Below are 14605 nucleotides of genomic sequence, written 5' to 3' on the forward strand. Positions count from 1 at the left end.
TTCCAAGGTCACCAAGTTTGCAGAGCAGCTCTGCATTGCATCTCTGCACAGCAGACCCGAACGGCACGCAGCTCCCGTGCTTGAAAGCAGGATGAACTTTCACGCCACCTCAGCACAGCACTCAACGTTTTGGTGTCTCCAGCACAGCGCCGACCCAAACAATCACCACCACAGACCCCTTTTTCAGGGAACTCGCCACATTTTACCCTTTTAAGTCCTTTCTACCATAATGCTTTTTGCCGTAACCCCTTCTTTTTGCACAACTGTGCTATTGTACAAATTCTCAAGTTACATAATGCAGAAATCTTGCAAGGTTTTCCATTTATTTTAAATGCACATAGGAGATAATGTTTGTTTCATATGTTTCCGAGTAAAATCTCACCACAAACAATAACACCAGCAGATGATTCCCATCAGAGACAGTCTGGTGTTGCTCCTTCCAGCTGGGCTACAAAAAAATTCCACCAAATTCAAAACTTCAGTAACAAGAGCAAACTGCCTCTTGTTTCATACAGAACATGGTCAACTACCTTTAAATATGATACAAAACCAGGCCTATCAATGAAGCACTCTACTCAGGGATTACAAATCCCTTTTCTTTTCATGAAATGATATAGAATATCCTCTAGAGACCCAACACTATCATTCCTCCAAAATATTACACATACAATAAATACATCCAACGCTACTGAGCATTCTCTTAATGATATGAAACTGAGACCCTTGGAAGTTGAAGGCTTTGCATATGACAGCTTAACTGCTTGCAATCAAACTAATTTGCAGTACGATGACCTGAAATGAGTTTAAGAGCACCATAATGCTTGTTTAGCAATCAGTGAAGCAATTCTTTATTATTCAGGTTCAGATTTGCAATTTGTGTCACATGTTATGGGAAAGAGAAAAAGAGGGGGGAACACAAAAAAACAATTCTTTTGCTTTGCAAGAGCTGATGAGCAAAACATGAGCTACATGTAACACTAGAGGCCAAATTTAGACTGACAGCAAATCTTAAGTCTTTCTGCTATTTATATAAATCTTGTAATCTCCAGAAGAGAAAATTATAAAATTAAAAATCTGCTTATAAATGATCGTGTCTTGATTTTTCTAAATTGATTTTTGTCAGAAAAAAATGACTAAGTGAGTTCACCTGAAATACCATCAAAAATATGTAGTGAGTACACCTGAAGGTTTTTAACCTGGAAATGAAGCTATCTACCAACCACTTGCAACATTCCTCTCTTCTGCCAATAATAAAAGTTAGAGACCCTTCTAGCAAATAATGGAGATTTTCATATCACCCCTTCAAATACATAAAATTTCTTAATTCCTTCCTGCCTGTCTGTCTGTCTGTCTTCCTTCCTCCCTTCCTTTCTTTCTTTACACCGTCTCCATTCATCTCATCTGTTATCCTTGGGAAAAAGATGGCTCCAACAAGGTAAGTGGAGAACCATACATAGAAGCAGGAAGAAAAGGGACTAACAAGCTCAAAGCATTTAATGAAGAAAAGCAAGAGCACTAAATTTAATATCATGCCAGAAAAAAAAACCCACAGGAACCACACAAAAGGGCAAAACCGAGCCAAGGATATTACACAGATAGCACAGAACTGTTCAATTCTAACAACTAAAGCAGGAGTGGGCTTGGGCAAGAAGGAGAGTGAAGGCCTCCCAAGAGAGCCAAGAAGCACACTCTAGCTCAGCACTGCTCAATCGTAAGTGATAAGTCCTCGGGGACATCACCTCCCGAATCACCAAATGTACCTGCGGTCTGTCCTGAAGAAATTAATCATTGCACTGTTCAGACAGTGTTTCAGCAATGAGGGGGCAAACCTGAAAGACCTGAAATTCTGAAATTTGATCTCAGTTCTGCTTAGTTGGGTAAGAAACTGCCGCTGTGCCCTGCTTTCCTTGTTTAAGATCTGGACAATACAGTTTCACCCCATTCAAAGAAGAACTTAGTACTTTAAATTCAAAGCATTTTATTCAAAAAGGACGAGCATGCATTAGGGCAGGGTTCTACAATGTATGAGGAAATACTATTCAGAAGGGCTGAAAAAATAATTCAGACCTTCATCATCTCTCTTCAAAATGATCTGAGTAGAGACCTGTCTTGACCAAATTCCAGCCCAGGTTATTTATTCTGCTTGCCTAAACTTTCCTCAAATACTGAGTTAGTAGTATGTGTTTTTCTTAAACTCTAGAAAAATACACAAGTTTTGTTCTCCAAAACCAGTTGTTTTGCTCCAGCTCTTCTCATCTTGATTAGTAGGATGTGGGAATTACACATACGCCTGCTTTTGCTGTTCTTGCTTTGATGGTCATATTGTTAGCAAACTCTTTAATGAGTCTCAGTTCTCCCTAGGAACAGCACTACAGTTTATAAATGCTAAAATTAATAGACCCGGGGTAGATTTTATTACACTTAATGTATTTAGTTGGCAATGATGATGCCTCCCTTACAGCAGCTGTTACAATAAACTGCATTTTCAATGGCTCCTGGAAAACAAAAGACAACACCTAGAAGATTTCAGATAAAGAAACACCAGGGTTTCCAGGTCTCAATGCTCCACACCAAATCTGCTCCACTGAGGTCTGCAAATACTAATAGGTAACTACGACCCACAGAGAGATTTCTACTGGGGATCTTGTCCACTTTTCTTGACTCTGAATTTACTATCAGGAGATTCATAACCTCCATTGTCAGCTTCACTTCTGCAACGAATGGGCACACGGAGATTTTAAAGTGGAGCTAAAATGGATTTCAGCACACCCTTCACAATAATACTTGGTAAAACTAATTACAGCGAGAAAATTAGAGATCATTCATTACCCTACTAAGCAAATTAGGATTTGTTAACAATGATTTATAGTGCCAAACACAGGATAACAAGGATTGTCTTTTCAACTGCATTCACAAGGGACATGACAGTTTATTAAGTGTGGTGCCATCCAAACAGCCACTGCTGTAGTGCTTTTGTAGACCTCATAGTAGTTCAGATGGATACACGCTTTCACATAAGCAAAATACACTTAAATGTTTGGCTTCTAAAGTCAAGCACTAAAATAACTGAGCAACTTAAGGTACTTGCAAGAACAACAACTTTTTATTTACCAACATCACTGTGTACACGATGTGGATTGAAGTATTACATCCCTTCTGGAACATTAGCTGGTTGAATTTCTTAAATGATACTTTTTCAAATTTTTCAAATGATACATTTTTCAAATGATACATTTTCTCTAATCTGTTTCTCTCCTGTGGAAACTAACGGGTCTTACTGTACTCTCCTAGAGTGGAGTCTCTTAACACACTCCCACCTGAAGAGAGTCAACATCACAAATCCGACCACCTCAAAGAACAAAACATAGGCTACTCGGGATCGCTGCAACTGCAAACAGACCGGGCGATGACGGAAAATCTACTGGTTTTAAGGGCTCTATCTGAGAATATGCGCCCAGAAAATGTGCTGGTGTAACTAATTCCGCATTTCTTCTGTAAGGTAACGTCTCGCGTGAAAATCAGTCCTACTACATAGTGAAATAGCTGGCCTTATCTAGGCCAAATACTGGTTTTCCATCATCTCTATACTAATACCACTGGTGCTTCGCTTATTCTCCCTGGGATGAGTTTTTAGAGCTCTGAGTAATGTAATGCAACATTGCACAACACGGTGTCCCAGTGGCATGCTGTAACTACGCAAACATCTGCTGAACTGAACCCACTCAGGGCCAAATTGGATAGCACAACTGATTAGCTAGAGCCTTTGGGAATATGCTCACGATTTATGTTTGTCTGAGTCACCAGCCCATGTGCAAATCACATTTTTCATTCTTCTTCCTTCTTTTAAGGTGGAGCAAGAGCATTGTTTGGAAAAAAAGTGTCACAGGAGTTTCCTTCTCCCTTCCAACTCCCCAATACTGTTTCCATCATCAGCTTATTACCAACTTCTATCCAGCTCTGAAAAACCCACAAACTCTGTGCTTTCTGGGGAAAAAACCTGCTAACCAAAAATAAGCATTAAATGAAAGGAACAGAAAACCCTCAGATATTGCTACGAAGACTTGAGAAGCAGACCAAGGGAAGAAATGGAAACAAGTTGCCATAAACGGAGAAACCGTACAATTGCCAAAGAACCCGACAATCTTGGGAATTGGGTTTGTTTTTTAAAAATAAAATACTCAGTTATTTAGGTTTTGATTTCTGTTCTGTTTTGTGTTGCAAACCAATGAACTACCTGCATCCTTCAACGTGAATTTGGCTGGGTGGGAGATACACAAAGAAAACTAGCAAAAATCAGATAAGAGAAAAAGCTTTTACTATTATTCAAGCTCCAATCATGTTCTAAAACATCTCTCTCAACCTCCTGAAATCATAGACAGCTGGACAATATTAAAAATTCACATAATTAAAATAACTTTTCTTTTAAAGCTAAAAAGGCGGGTTCTTTTCCTAAAATTCTAACTACTTCCCAATTATCTGATCTGACTTCTTGATGAGACATAATCTACCTTATAATCTATCTTTGATGAGAGACAATGACAATTTGCTACGCAAAAAATATCGAAGACAACTGGGAGATTTTCCAGGAAGTATTTAGTTACGATTTCTTAGGGTGCACCAATATTAACAGCACATCCACATCTTTTTTCACATGCCCCAGTCATAAACTGGATTGACCCCATAGAAAACAATAAAGTCAGGCCAGTACAAAAGGCTTATAGGAGAATGACAATTATTTTTACCTCTGCCTCTTCTTTTCTGACTACTGATTTATTAATATGTAAAAAGGATAGGAAAGTGTCCACTCTGACAAAGAGCGCCAAGACAGGTGAAACAGATTCCAGCAACAATGAAAATGGCTTTTCAACAAAATCTACTGAGCATACTAGCACTTGCGAAAGAAGCAGAAGGTAAGTTGTTCCTAACCGAAAAAACAAACTCGTAGAGGTACTTAGAACTCAACAACTTTGCATCATTAACACTCACTCAGTGGTTACTCACACTTGTCCCGCTTTGCTGAAGGCACCTAATTAGAAAGTCTGTTTAATCAAAGGCAGTTCTTGTCATCCCGGTTAGGTATGAGTTAGGCCGAATCACTTGATGGAGATTCCCAACCCTTTCTGTTGACTTCATAGCGAAGGTGGGTCATCAAAGCAGGCAGTATGAATGCCCTCCCCAGAGCCTGTGAATTTTTCCTTCACCTACTGCTTTTCAAGAAGCACTCGCATAGAGGCAACAAGAACGTAAGAATCCAGTCTCCAACTTTACTATTCAGAATCTACCTAGTTATAGCATAAAACTAGGTAAGATTTCAGCCTTCACCACTACTACTGGAAGTGCATAATGAATTACTAGGATGGAACTATCACGCAGGTATTAGAAAAATGATTTTGTATTACTGGGAAGCGTCAGGTTTATAAATGTTTCCTTTAACACTCAGTGACCTTGGGAGGCTCTCTATAGAATAACAGGATCCAAAAGTAATTTTTGCTTTGCTGTAGCATGCACAGCATCCACAAACGTTGCAGACACATGACCCCACCCACCCATCAAACTCCAGTGCCTGGCATAAGCATGGTTCTTAGAGGAGATTCCAAGTCCAACAAGTATTATCTCCATTACGGACATGCTAGGTAACATGGCCTAAACACACAGAGATTCCATTAATACTTGGATTCAAACAGCAAATATAAGCTACTTAATCCATACCTCAGTGTTCATTCATTTCTGAATAAAACCTGTTTCCATCTGTGTATCTGCTTTCTGTAGTAGATGTGCTTGGACAGCGAATCTACCGTTAGTCCATTTTAACTTACCTGGTTGCCTGTGTTTCCTTTGGTGCACGACAGTATGTGGTATTTTGTAGTCCACAGTACAACATACATTGATCAACAGGTTCCACAGGCAAAAGCTTTACTATTATCTATTAAACTAAAAATTATTGTTGTTTTATTTGAGACCAATGACCCTTCTTTTGATGTTCTGGGTTAACACTAAACACAAAAAACAACAGTCTTCTAGTTAAAAGCTTTGGAAAAAAAGAAGTCAATTCAAGTGCATATTCTCTTGCACTTTGATAATACAATAATTACATTTATCAGAAACACATGCTAATTGGATCATTCTGGAGCATTTTTCTCATTGTCTGGTACCGCAAAACACATCTGGGTTTTATTTGCCCCATGTAAGTTAATAAGGGTATGGACTTATTTAAAACAATAAGCAAGATAAAAACAATTTTCCAAAGTGAAAAGGGAGGAAAAAAACCCTCCACGTTTCATCCAAGACTGCGTAAGTGTAAAAATGACTTTAAGATAGAAACCGAAGGACATTTTCTATCTACTCGGCTGTTAGTGAAGAAAGAAAAGGAAAGTTAAAGAAATCTTATTACTATGACTATACATAAGAAACAGTGCAGTTAAATATGTCGTATTAATGGAGCCTAATAAGGGATGTCTCCCCCACCTACACAGATCCAAATCAGGATGATTTAAAGTGCCAATACATTGGCACTAGAAGATGTCGAGCTGCTTCTTGTTACTAAATCCCTAACTCGGGAGAACTGGAAACTTTCAAGCTTTTTGCTGGAGCATAGGGGATGTTGACACCTTCCAGATTTCACTTTACTGGACCAACCCACAGACAGTATGGTGCAAGGGAAGAGCAGATGGCTTTTCTTCTGTTACCTCTGCTTCCTAAAGATGAAGCTGAACATTGTTCTTAAACCATGCATATTCAGCTCCTGCTATAAGGAGAACAAGGCTTATCTATGTATGTTAAAGCCTTCCATCCTATATTTGTCCCATTCCAGAGCATGTCTGTATATGTTCATATGATTTGAATTTTAAATGTCCAGACAAAGAAAAGCAATTCGCTCTGAACTATGGAAAGCCATTCAAGTTTTAGTCTTAATGCAAAATAAACATTGAGCCACTTGATATTATTTTTCCCTTCATCCCCTCCCTCTTAAAAATACATATGACACAAAGCAGGGGAAGTGCGGAAAAAAGGAAACCAGGTTTTTCCTGTTTCACAACTTACCTTACACTGATCTGGGCTTTGGTATAATTAGAAAAACTACCACAAATCTTCTTCCAATTGATAAAGCTCTTTTCAAACCTTACTACTGGCAGAAGTACGAACATTCAGTTTGTGCAGGAGTCCAACGTAAATCCAGCAGGACACAACATTTCTCCAGGTATTAAGCAATTTTTGTGCTTGCATTTTACACTTTGCATGTGAGGTCACATGTACACAGTTTAATCCCATAACTTTCTTACAGGATCACAGACCTCTATGAAAAAAGACTAAATTTCACCATGTACTAATGGAAGAAAATTACTCTCTGGGAATCTGACAAGAGAGCAACAAAGTTTTTCTATCATGTAATCAAATACTATATAGTTTTCTCCAGAGTTTGATGAAAAGATAAAGGCAGGCTTTGATTACACTATTAACTATATAGAGCAATGCTATAGAAAAAGTCTCACTGCAATTTACCCACCTGTTTTTGGACATACATAATGCTCTATTTCTCCTACAGATATTATAAAGGCAGAGACGACATACTTGGAGAATATAGTGTAAGTTACAAGTGAAACAGGGTATGAGCAATTTAAATACAAATCTTGGAGGAAAATAAACAGTGCATTGGATTGACTGGAAAACATTTTTTACTCCCAAACTTACCTGTGCAAGTAAAAGGTATATTGATGAATGTGGGAGTTAACAGATAGAAAGGTATGAATATAGACTGTTAAATCAATAAAGGGGCATGCAAATAAATAACAAAAAAAGACTGATCAATCATCAAACCAGCTGGGGCCTGATCCTCTTCTCATGATGTAAAACGTAAATCTAGCACAAATACAAGTACAGCTGCGTTTTCCAAGATCATCTGTGAGACATGGGGCTTTTAACCAACAGGTAGAAATCACTGTGTCATGTTCTCCAGACTGTGGTACACAGGAGATGAAACAAGACTGCCGTAGTGGGCTCTTTAAAGTCTGTGAATCAATGAGAACGGGTACGAGGGGAAATCAAGATCCTACCATCTCAGTTAAAGAGCTGGTAAGACCATGTTTCATTTTATTTGCTATAATTGTGTAAATGAAATACTGTTGGAATTTATGTAGTAATTAATATGACACCTGATTAGTTCAGGAAAACATTGACCACCGTGTCTGAAATATTACTTACAATGCATTCGTAGAGGAAGAAATAGAAAAATATAAGTTAACCTATTGGGCAGATTGAGATTGGTTATGTATGCTTGTTTCCATATGATAGGGCACTTTCGTTTCAGGAGTAATGCTATGCTGTTCAGAGACACATGTGTTAAAGTTGAGATACACTTACAAAGTAGCCTGTTCCCAAACTGGAAGGAGCTGAGCTCTGCAATAAAACACAAAGACAAAGTGGAAAGTCAGTGATGGTTTTTAACACGTTCCAATCCACATAGCTCATTACCAGCCCTTTCCAAGCTTTTCATCACTACATCACAGCACCAATGTGCTGCCCCTTGTCATCTGCTACTGAAACAAACACGGTGTTGCTTAATTTTTCCCTTTACATCTCTCAACGACTCTGAGATGGTAACGTGCTATTTACTGAATTCCAAGCTTCTGCAGTGGACGTAATTGCCAATTTATTTGACAGGCAGCTGGGTAATGAATTAATGATGGCATTTCGCCCTGCACTGAGACTAAACAGACACTCATCAACCAGCCTCCCTGACATGCTGACATTCAATGCCCTGGACTCCAGCTACTCAGCTTTGTGGCCACAAAGGGGCAGGCAGGAGGGGGAAAAGAAAAAAACGTAGACTGACTTCAAAACAAAAAGCCCGGTGGGTTTGGATGACTTTTTCAGTGTATGACCTGTTTGCCAATTTATTCCCGAAAGGCCCTGGTTAGTACACACATAGTGCTTTTCTAAAATGAGACATTTTGTAAACATAATTAGTAGTCTGAAACGTAAAAAACGCGTGGGCACAGAGAAGCCGCTTCAGTCAATGTACCATTTCCTGGAGAATGCAGTCACTACAATTTCCCATTTGGATGTCCACATTGTTTGACAAACCAAGGATTTAAGAAGAAAAGAAAAAAACAAACAACAAATATCTACAGTGTGAAATAGATTTCAAAACTCAAACCCATAAAAATAATTAAAACTAATATTACTACCATGGAAAATAATCAAAAGGTTTAAATGCTTAAAAAAAAAAAAAAAAAGGATCATGAAATTCAGTTTAAGTGGGACACGATCACAACCTCTACATTCACAGGAATTAAGGAGATAAAGGGGTTTGTTTCATTAGTTTTTCATCTATGCAATGGGGATTACACAGCAGGTTCTCTTAGAGACACGGTGAGAGACCTAAACAACTCAGTCCTAATCCAGGTCACTGGCTGTTCTATCAAAGGGTGAACAGCTCCCAGTGCTACAGCCCTATCACCTGAAACACTTCAAGCCAGGCTAGTCCATGGACAAGGAAGCAAAATGCAGAGGATAATTCTCTAGTGAGCAGTGGGTAGTCCAGATGACCAGTCTTTAACTCCTATAGCTCAATTCCTGTTTCTGTCCTTAGCACAACCTCACTTTCAGTAATGACACAGCTCAGTGATTACCAGGAACTGCACAGGGGCCCCAACCAGCCTTGGCAAACCACTGGAAACACGCAGAATTTGCATCCCTGTCATCCCTGTTCTGAGACACTATTGCAGGGAACCCTAACAGCAAATTCTCTCAATTTCTGATCATGGAGTGCAGCACTGACATAAAGGAAAACAAACCCCCACAAGGGGCTTATGGTATCTTTTTACTGAATTTGGCACGGCAGAAATAGATTGTGCCAAGAAATTTAAAATCAACAACAAAATTCATTGCAAATAATCAGAATATTACTGTGTGTTCACCGAAGCACTACTAAAAAGAGAGGTTTAGAGAGGTTACGTACATATAGGCAAAGGCCTTCTGGTTTAAGACGTTAGAAGTTAAAGACTTAGTAAGAGGAAATCATCTTGGTAGTCATAAGGGTAGCAATATCATAAAATCAATGAACTCTGTTGGGACATCTTATATGAATAAACAAAACTGCTACAGAAATTTGGAAGGTATGCGGTTCCTGCTTCTTAATACTATCTTATATGTTGCGGCTACTGAAGTACTCGAGATCTGCAGTCTACAGATTTGGTTATCGGTGTGCAAGGGGAGTTCCACAGAAATGAATAAATTCCAAAGTCCTTCTGGCCCCAACTCTTGCTGCTCTGGGGCCTCAAGCTCCCTCTGCCACCACCATCCGCACCAAGGCCCACCTGGCCCCCATGACGACATCCCTGAAAGCACCTCTGCAGCAGCATCACGCTGTGGCGCAGAGGAGTGGGCAGTGCAGGTTTGGGAACACATGGCCACGAGGCCCCTGGGCTCAGCCCCACTGCTCTGCTTTCCTCTACATCCCCGTGAGCACGCAGCTGGGACTAACCTGGTCACTGCCACAGCCCCAGTCACCACACAGCCCAGCTACTGTTTCCACCTAGAAAGTCCCCTTCGTGGGCCACATACAATGGTTCTGTGAGCCACTGCAGCTCTGCAACACCTGGTAGCAGGCGCATTTCAGCACACTCCAGTTTAGTATCTAATGCATTTACTCTCCCGGTAAAGCATATCATATATACTGCCTTTCACTTTACTCATTCTGCTTTCTGTTTCACGCCATTTAAATTCTTTTAATTTAAGCTAGAGATCTACCCACAAAGTACAACACGTGCAATAATTATTACTGCTTTTGTTTAAGCTACGTACAGATGCCAATCGAGTCCCACTCTTCACTCACAATTTTTAAAACTTACTTTACAGGCTGAAAGCTCCAAAGTTTGCATTCTGCATCTGTGTGTAATTTTTGTCTGCTTTTTATTCCAAGATTTGGAAGGATCAAGTATCACAACAAAACAATAAAAAGGAAGAAAGAAGAATAAGCAAACACAATATTTCCCACTGAATGTTTCCATTCCTTCAAAAGCAATGCTGCAATGGCCATGGGAAGACAGTCGAAACATAGCAGTCAAATGACTTCCGCTGAAAAGAAACAACTGTGCATTTTCAGGGAATTTGAGTTTGCTGGATGGAAATATAGCCCTTCACACACTGCATGCTGCATATGGATAGTACAGTTCGCATACTTTTTAACTGAAGTAAGAAAGACTGTATTGCACATGCATGAATGACTAAGTCAGCTGTGTTGTGAACTGTGTTGACAGAGCAGATAGGCTGAAGCAAGGGCTATGCAAGAAGACAGCTTCTCACCTTTTTTGATAACTCCCAATAGCGAAAGGATCCTACTACCCAGTGCCCAGCCTTGGTACCAACTGATGAATGTGATACTGTGTATGCAGCATCTTTACAAGCCCATGCTGAGTCGTGATCCTGCACTGGATGGTTCTACATCTCTTATATAAAGTGTGCCTATAATAGAGGTAATGGTTTCACTTTCCGAAACCCTTTGCAAAATTCAACATTAGATATACTATTTGATATTCACACAACCACCAGCAGAAGCCTGCATGAGGTGCCCATCAGCAAAATGCAAGTCACTTGCTTAAAATTAACAGGGTTTTGGTTTTGTTATTTTCCTTCTGCCCTTTTTTTTTTTTTTCTTTTTTTTTTTCCTTCCTTTCTTAAAGAGAAGAACTTTTGGTCCAGGAAGAAAAACATAGTAACCCTCGTGTAAGCATTGGTTTATTGTGTACCAAAAAAAATTACATCCTTGAGGTCTTGGAAGGCAGAGTTATACCCATTTTGCATATATATTGTACATTACTTGGGGAGCTGGGTGGGGAGAAAGACTGCGTTGTACGTATTTGTTCTGGCTATTGTTTATGCAGGTCTGACTGAATGAAGGAACAGTGGGTATCATTTCAATTTCTGATGTCAACATCAAATTACTTATTTAATTTCATGCCTGGCGAAGCATTGTATAGCTACACGCAGAATCATTTCACTTCATTTGTTATGCTGTGTTTTCTTGGCGATTGGCTTGCCTTCCAACTGACAGCTTTAATTACGACATGAATTTGATTGCACTGCCGAGGAATTAACATAATGCAACAAAGCATTTAAGCACCCAACCTTAGACACACAAACACATACATACACACCCTCGCATACACACACACACACACACTCTGCAGCAGATCAGCTTCTGGCACACACATACACACACACAGAGCTTTGCTGGTGTTATTCCACTTTAGATACAGCAAAGATTACCAGGGATATTCTGGAGAAGGAAAAGTACTACAGATTTCGGAGCACATAACCCAAAGACTGTTCCTCAATGCATCTTTCTTGGGGGTCAGTACACAGGTGGGAGGAATGGTAGACAGGGCATTGAAAATATCCCATATTTGAGGCCAGAGCCATGAGCTGTCCGCAGGATTACACTGCTGGGGGTGTAGACACCTTTCTTCCCAAAGCAGACAGCAACAGACGTGGTGGACAGGGCACTCCAAGACTTACTCCTCATTTGATACCTCGCTGTAACCTATTTTCCAGCGCAACGTACACAACGCAGTAGGAGCACATAGCTACAAGGCACTGGGGAAAGGGAGACCCTCATGAAGGAGTGTGTCAGCTTTGCTGAGAGCCCAAGACAAGACCTTTCATGCAGGGGACAAACAGCAAGATTCCTGTCCCACTCCCTATTCAAGAATCAGAATGATATTCCAGACAGAAAGATGCCAGTGGTATTTTTCCTGGCTTCTGCTGTGCGGCAAGAGCGGGAGACCTGTGCTGCCTCCCAGCCGATGACACAGGTGAGAGGCTTTTACTACTCATCCCCTCACTGGATGCCTGCAACCAACACCAGAAGCAGCAGGCAGGGCTGAGGGTGCCCAAAGCAGCTTGTCAGCCCCCTCCCATCAGCGCAGGCTTGCACTGCCACTGCATCGCCATGACCGAAACGATGAGCAAGGTTTGTTTCACAGAGATCATATTTTTAACAGGACTAGCAATAACTTTACAGCTGAGTGTGAGCTTCAGTTCTGTGGTAGATCAGGAACGTAAGAATGTGCACCAAAGAAATCAGGTTTTTTTGGTTTGTTTTTGATTAGCAAAGAGGTGGCTGAACCCCCGAATACTCTCTTCAGTTTACCATCCAGGTTAGCTGTAATTCTCACATTTTCCTCAAGTAATCTCCTGGCTGCTTTGTAAAACATGGCTAAAAAATACCCCATGTATTCCAAAGCGGGAAGACTCAATTAAAAATAAATACATACAGAAAGGTAAGGAAAACAAGTTGACTGAGTCCAAGCTGAGGAAAAGAGAAAGCGCTGCCATCTTGTCTCCAAGCAAAATCTCAACAAAATGAATTCTACTACTGGCAAGATTTTGATGAGATTAAATTGACTACAGCACCCTATATATAAAGGAGAAGCAGCTCTCCAATTTCTCTTTTAGGCCCCTGGAGCTACCTCTGCCCATAAAGGAAAAAACAAGTTGTCATTCCAAAAAATACTATATAGGGGAGAAAGGCAGAGAGAAATGGGTTTATGAAATTCATATGGGGAGATGTATTAGGGCACTGTCAAATGCCTGCAATGGAGCATTTGAGCAATCATCATCCCTCATCTAGCAGAGGTCAAGTTCTCTGCTAATTATGTTCTCTCGCAGAGGGGTGTGTGCGCGTGTGTACACGTGTGCGACATGAGGACAAAAGAGTTGATGGAAATCGGTCTCACTGCATTGCATCTGACAAGAACATAGGAAATTCCTCTTCCTACTGTCTGAGGCTATTTCAAGCCTCATTATGAGCAAAGTCTCCTGTTTAACATGGTCTTTTCATTGAATTATCTTCTTTTCATTTTTGACCACCTCTCTCGCAAATGCTGCAAATTACCTGCTTGGATCTCATTAGCCTGGAAAGGAGTCATCCCCTGTAAACACACTTTGCATGAATCTGCGTTATCCAAGGACTGTAGGTACATTTACAATATGCAGAGTTGAAAGATATCTGACAGGAGAGGGAATGAAGCCACTGGCATGTCAGTTTGCAACTGGATATTCATTATACTATCTCCCTCGTTCTGCATCTGTCACTAAGCTATCACTTAGGCTCCACATTAAAGCTCATGAAGCTAACATTTCTGTTTCAACAGCTTACTTACAACTAGGGATTCGAAAATTGATCATCCACCTCGAGTATATGCACTTCATTCATTATACATATTTCCATGCAGTAGCCATGCTTAATCTTACGATGCTGTCGGGCTACATCAGCGGAGATTCATTATATTTCATGTCCAAAATTTGCTTTCTGACCTCAGGGTTAATCTGCCTGCGATATTTTATATTTTTGTTCTATCTTCTGTTGAGTACACAACTTTTTGCATATTTCTTCTGAGAAAATAGTGTTAAAATCAGAACTCGATCTTCAGAGAAAACTTAGTCTTTTGTCTCTAGTTTTTTACGGACAGTAATTGGTAGATATCGTTAGACAACTCACTCCTTCAAAAGATATTATTTAAAATAACCTTATCAAGCTCTCGATGCATCTTTGTGCACAAAAGGACAGTTCAAGGCAGGCTCACCCATAAATGGAAGTGGAAGT

The 14605-nt window shown here is 40.1% G+C and overlaps 1 protein-coding gene across 2 annotated transcripts in view; it reads right to left on the reverse strand.

Moving 5' to 3' along the window:
- AUTS2 (activator of transcription and developmental regulator AUTS2) overlaps positions 1-14605 on the reverse strand; it is a gene marked incomplete at both ends in the record, with an annotated part of 791016 nt that overhangs the window by 415785 nt on the left and 360626 nt on the right. For both annotated transcript variants that reach the window (XM_082328605.1, XM_082328604.1), the window contains one exon: positions 8359-8394. In XM_082328605.1, the coding sequence (XP_082184731.1) occupies positions 8359-8394 (36 nt within the window). The remainder of the gene's footprint in view (positions 1-8358; positions 8395-14605) is intronic.

This window comes from Platalea leucorodia (genome assembly GCF_965183815.1).
Source record: "Platalea leucorodia genome assembly, chromosome: 16".
NCBI classification, from domain to species: Eukaryota; Metazoa; Chordata; class Aves; order Pelecaniformes; family Threskiornithidae; genus Platalea; species Platalea leucorodia.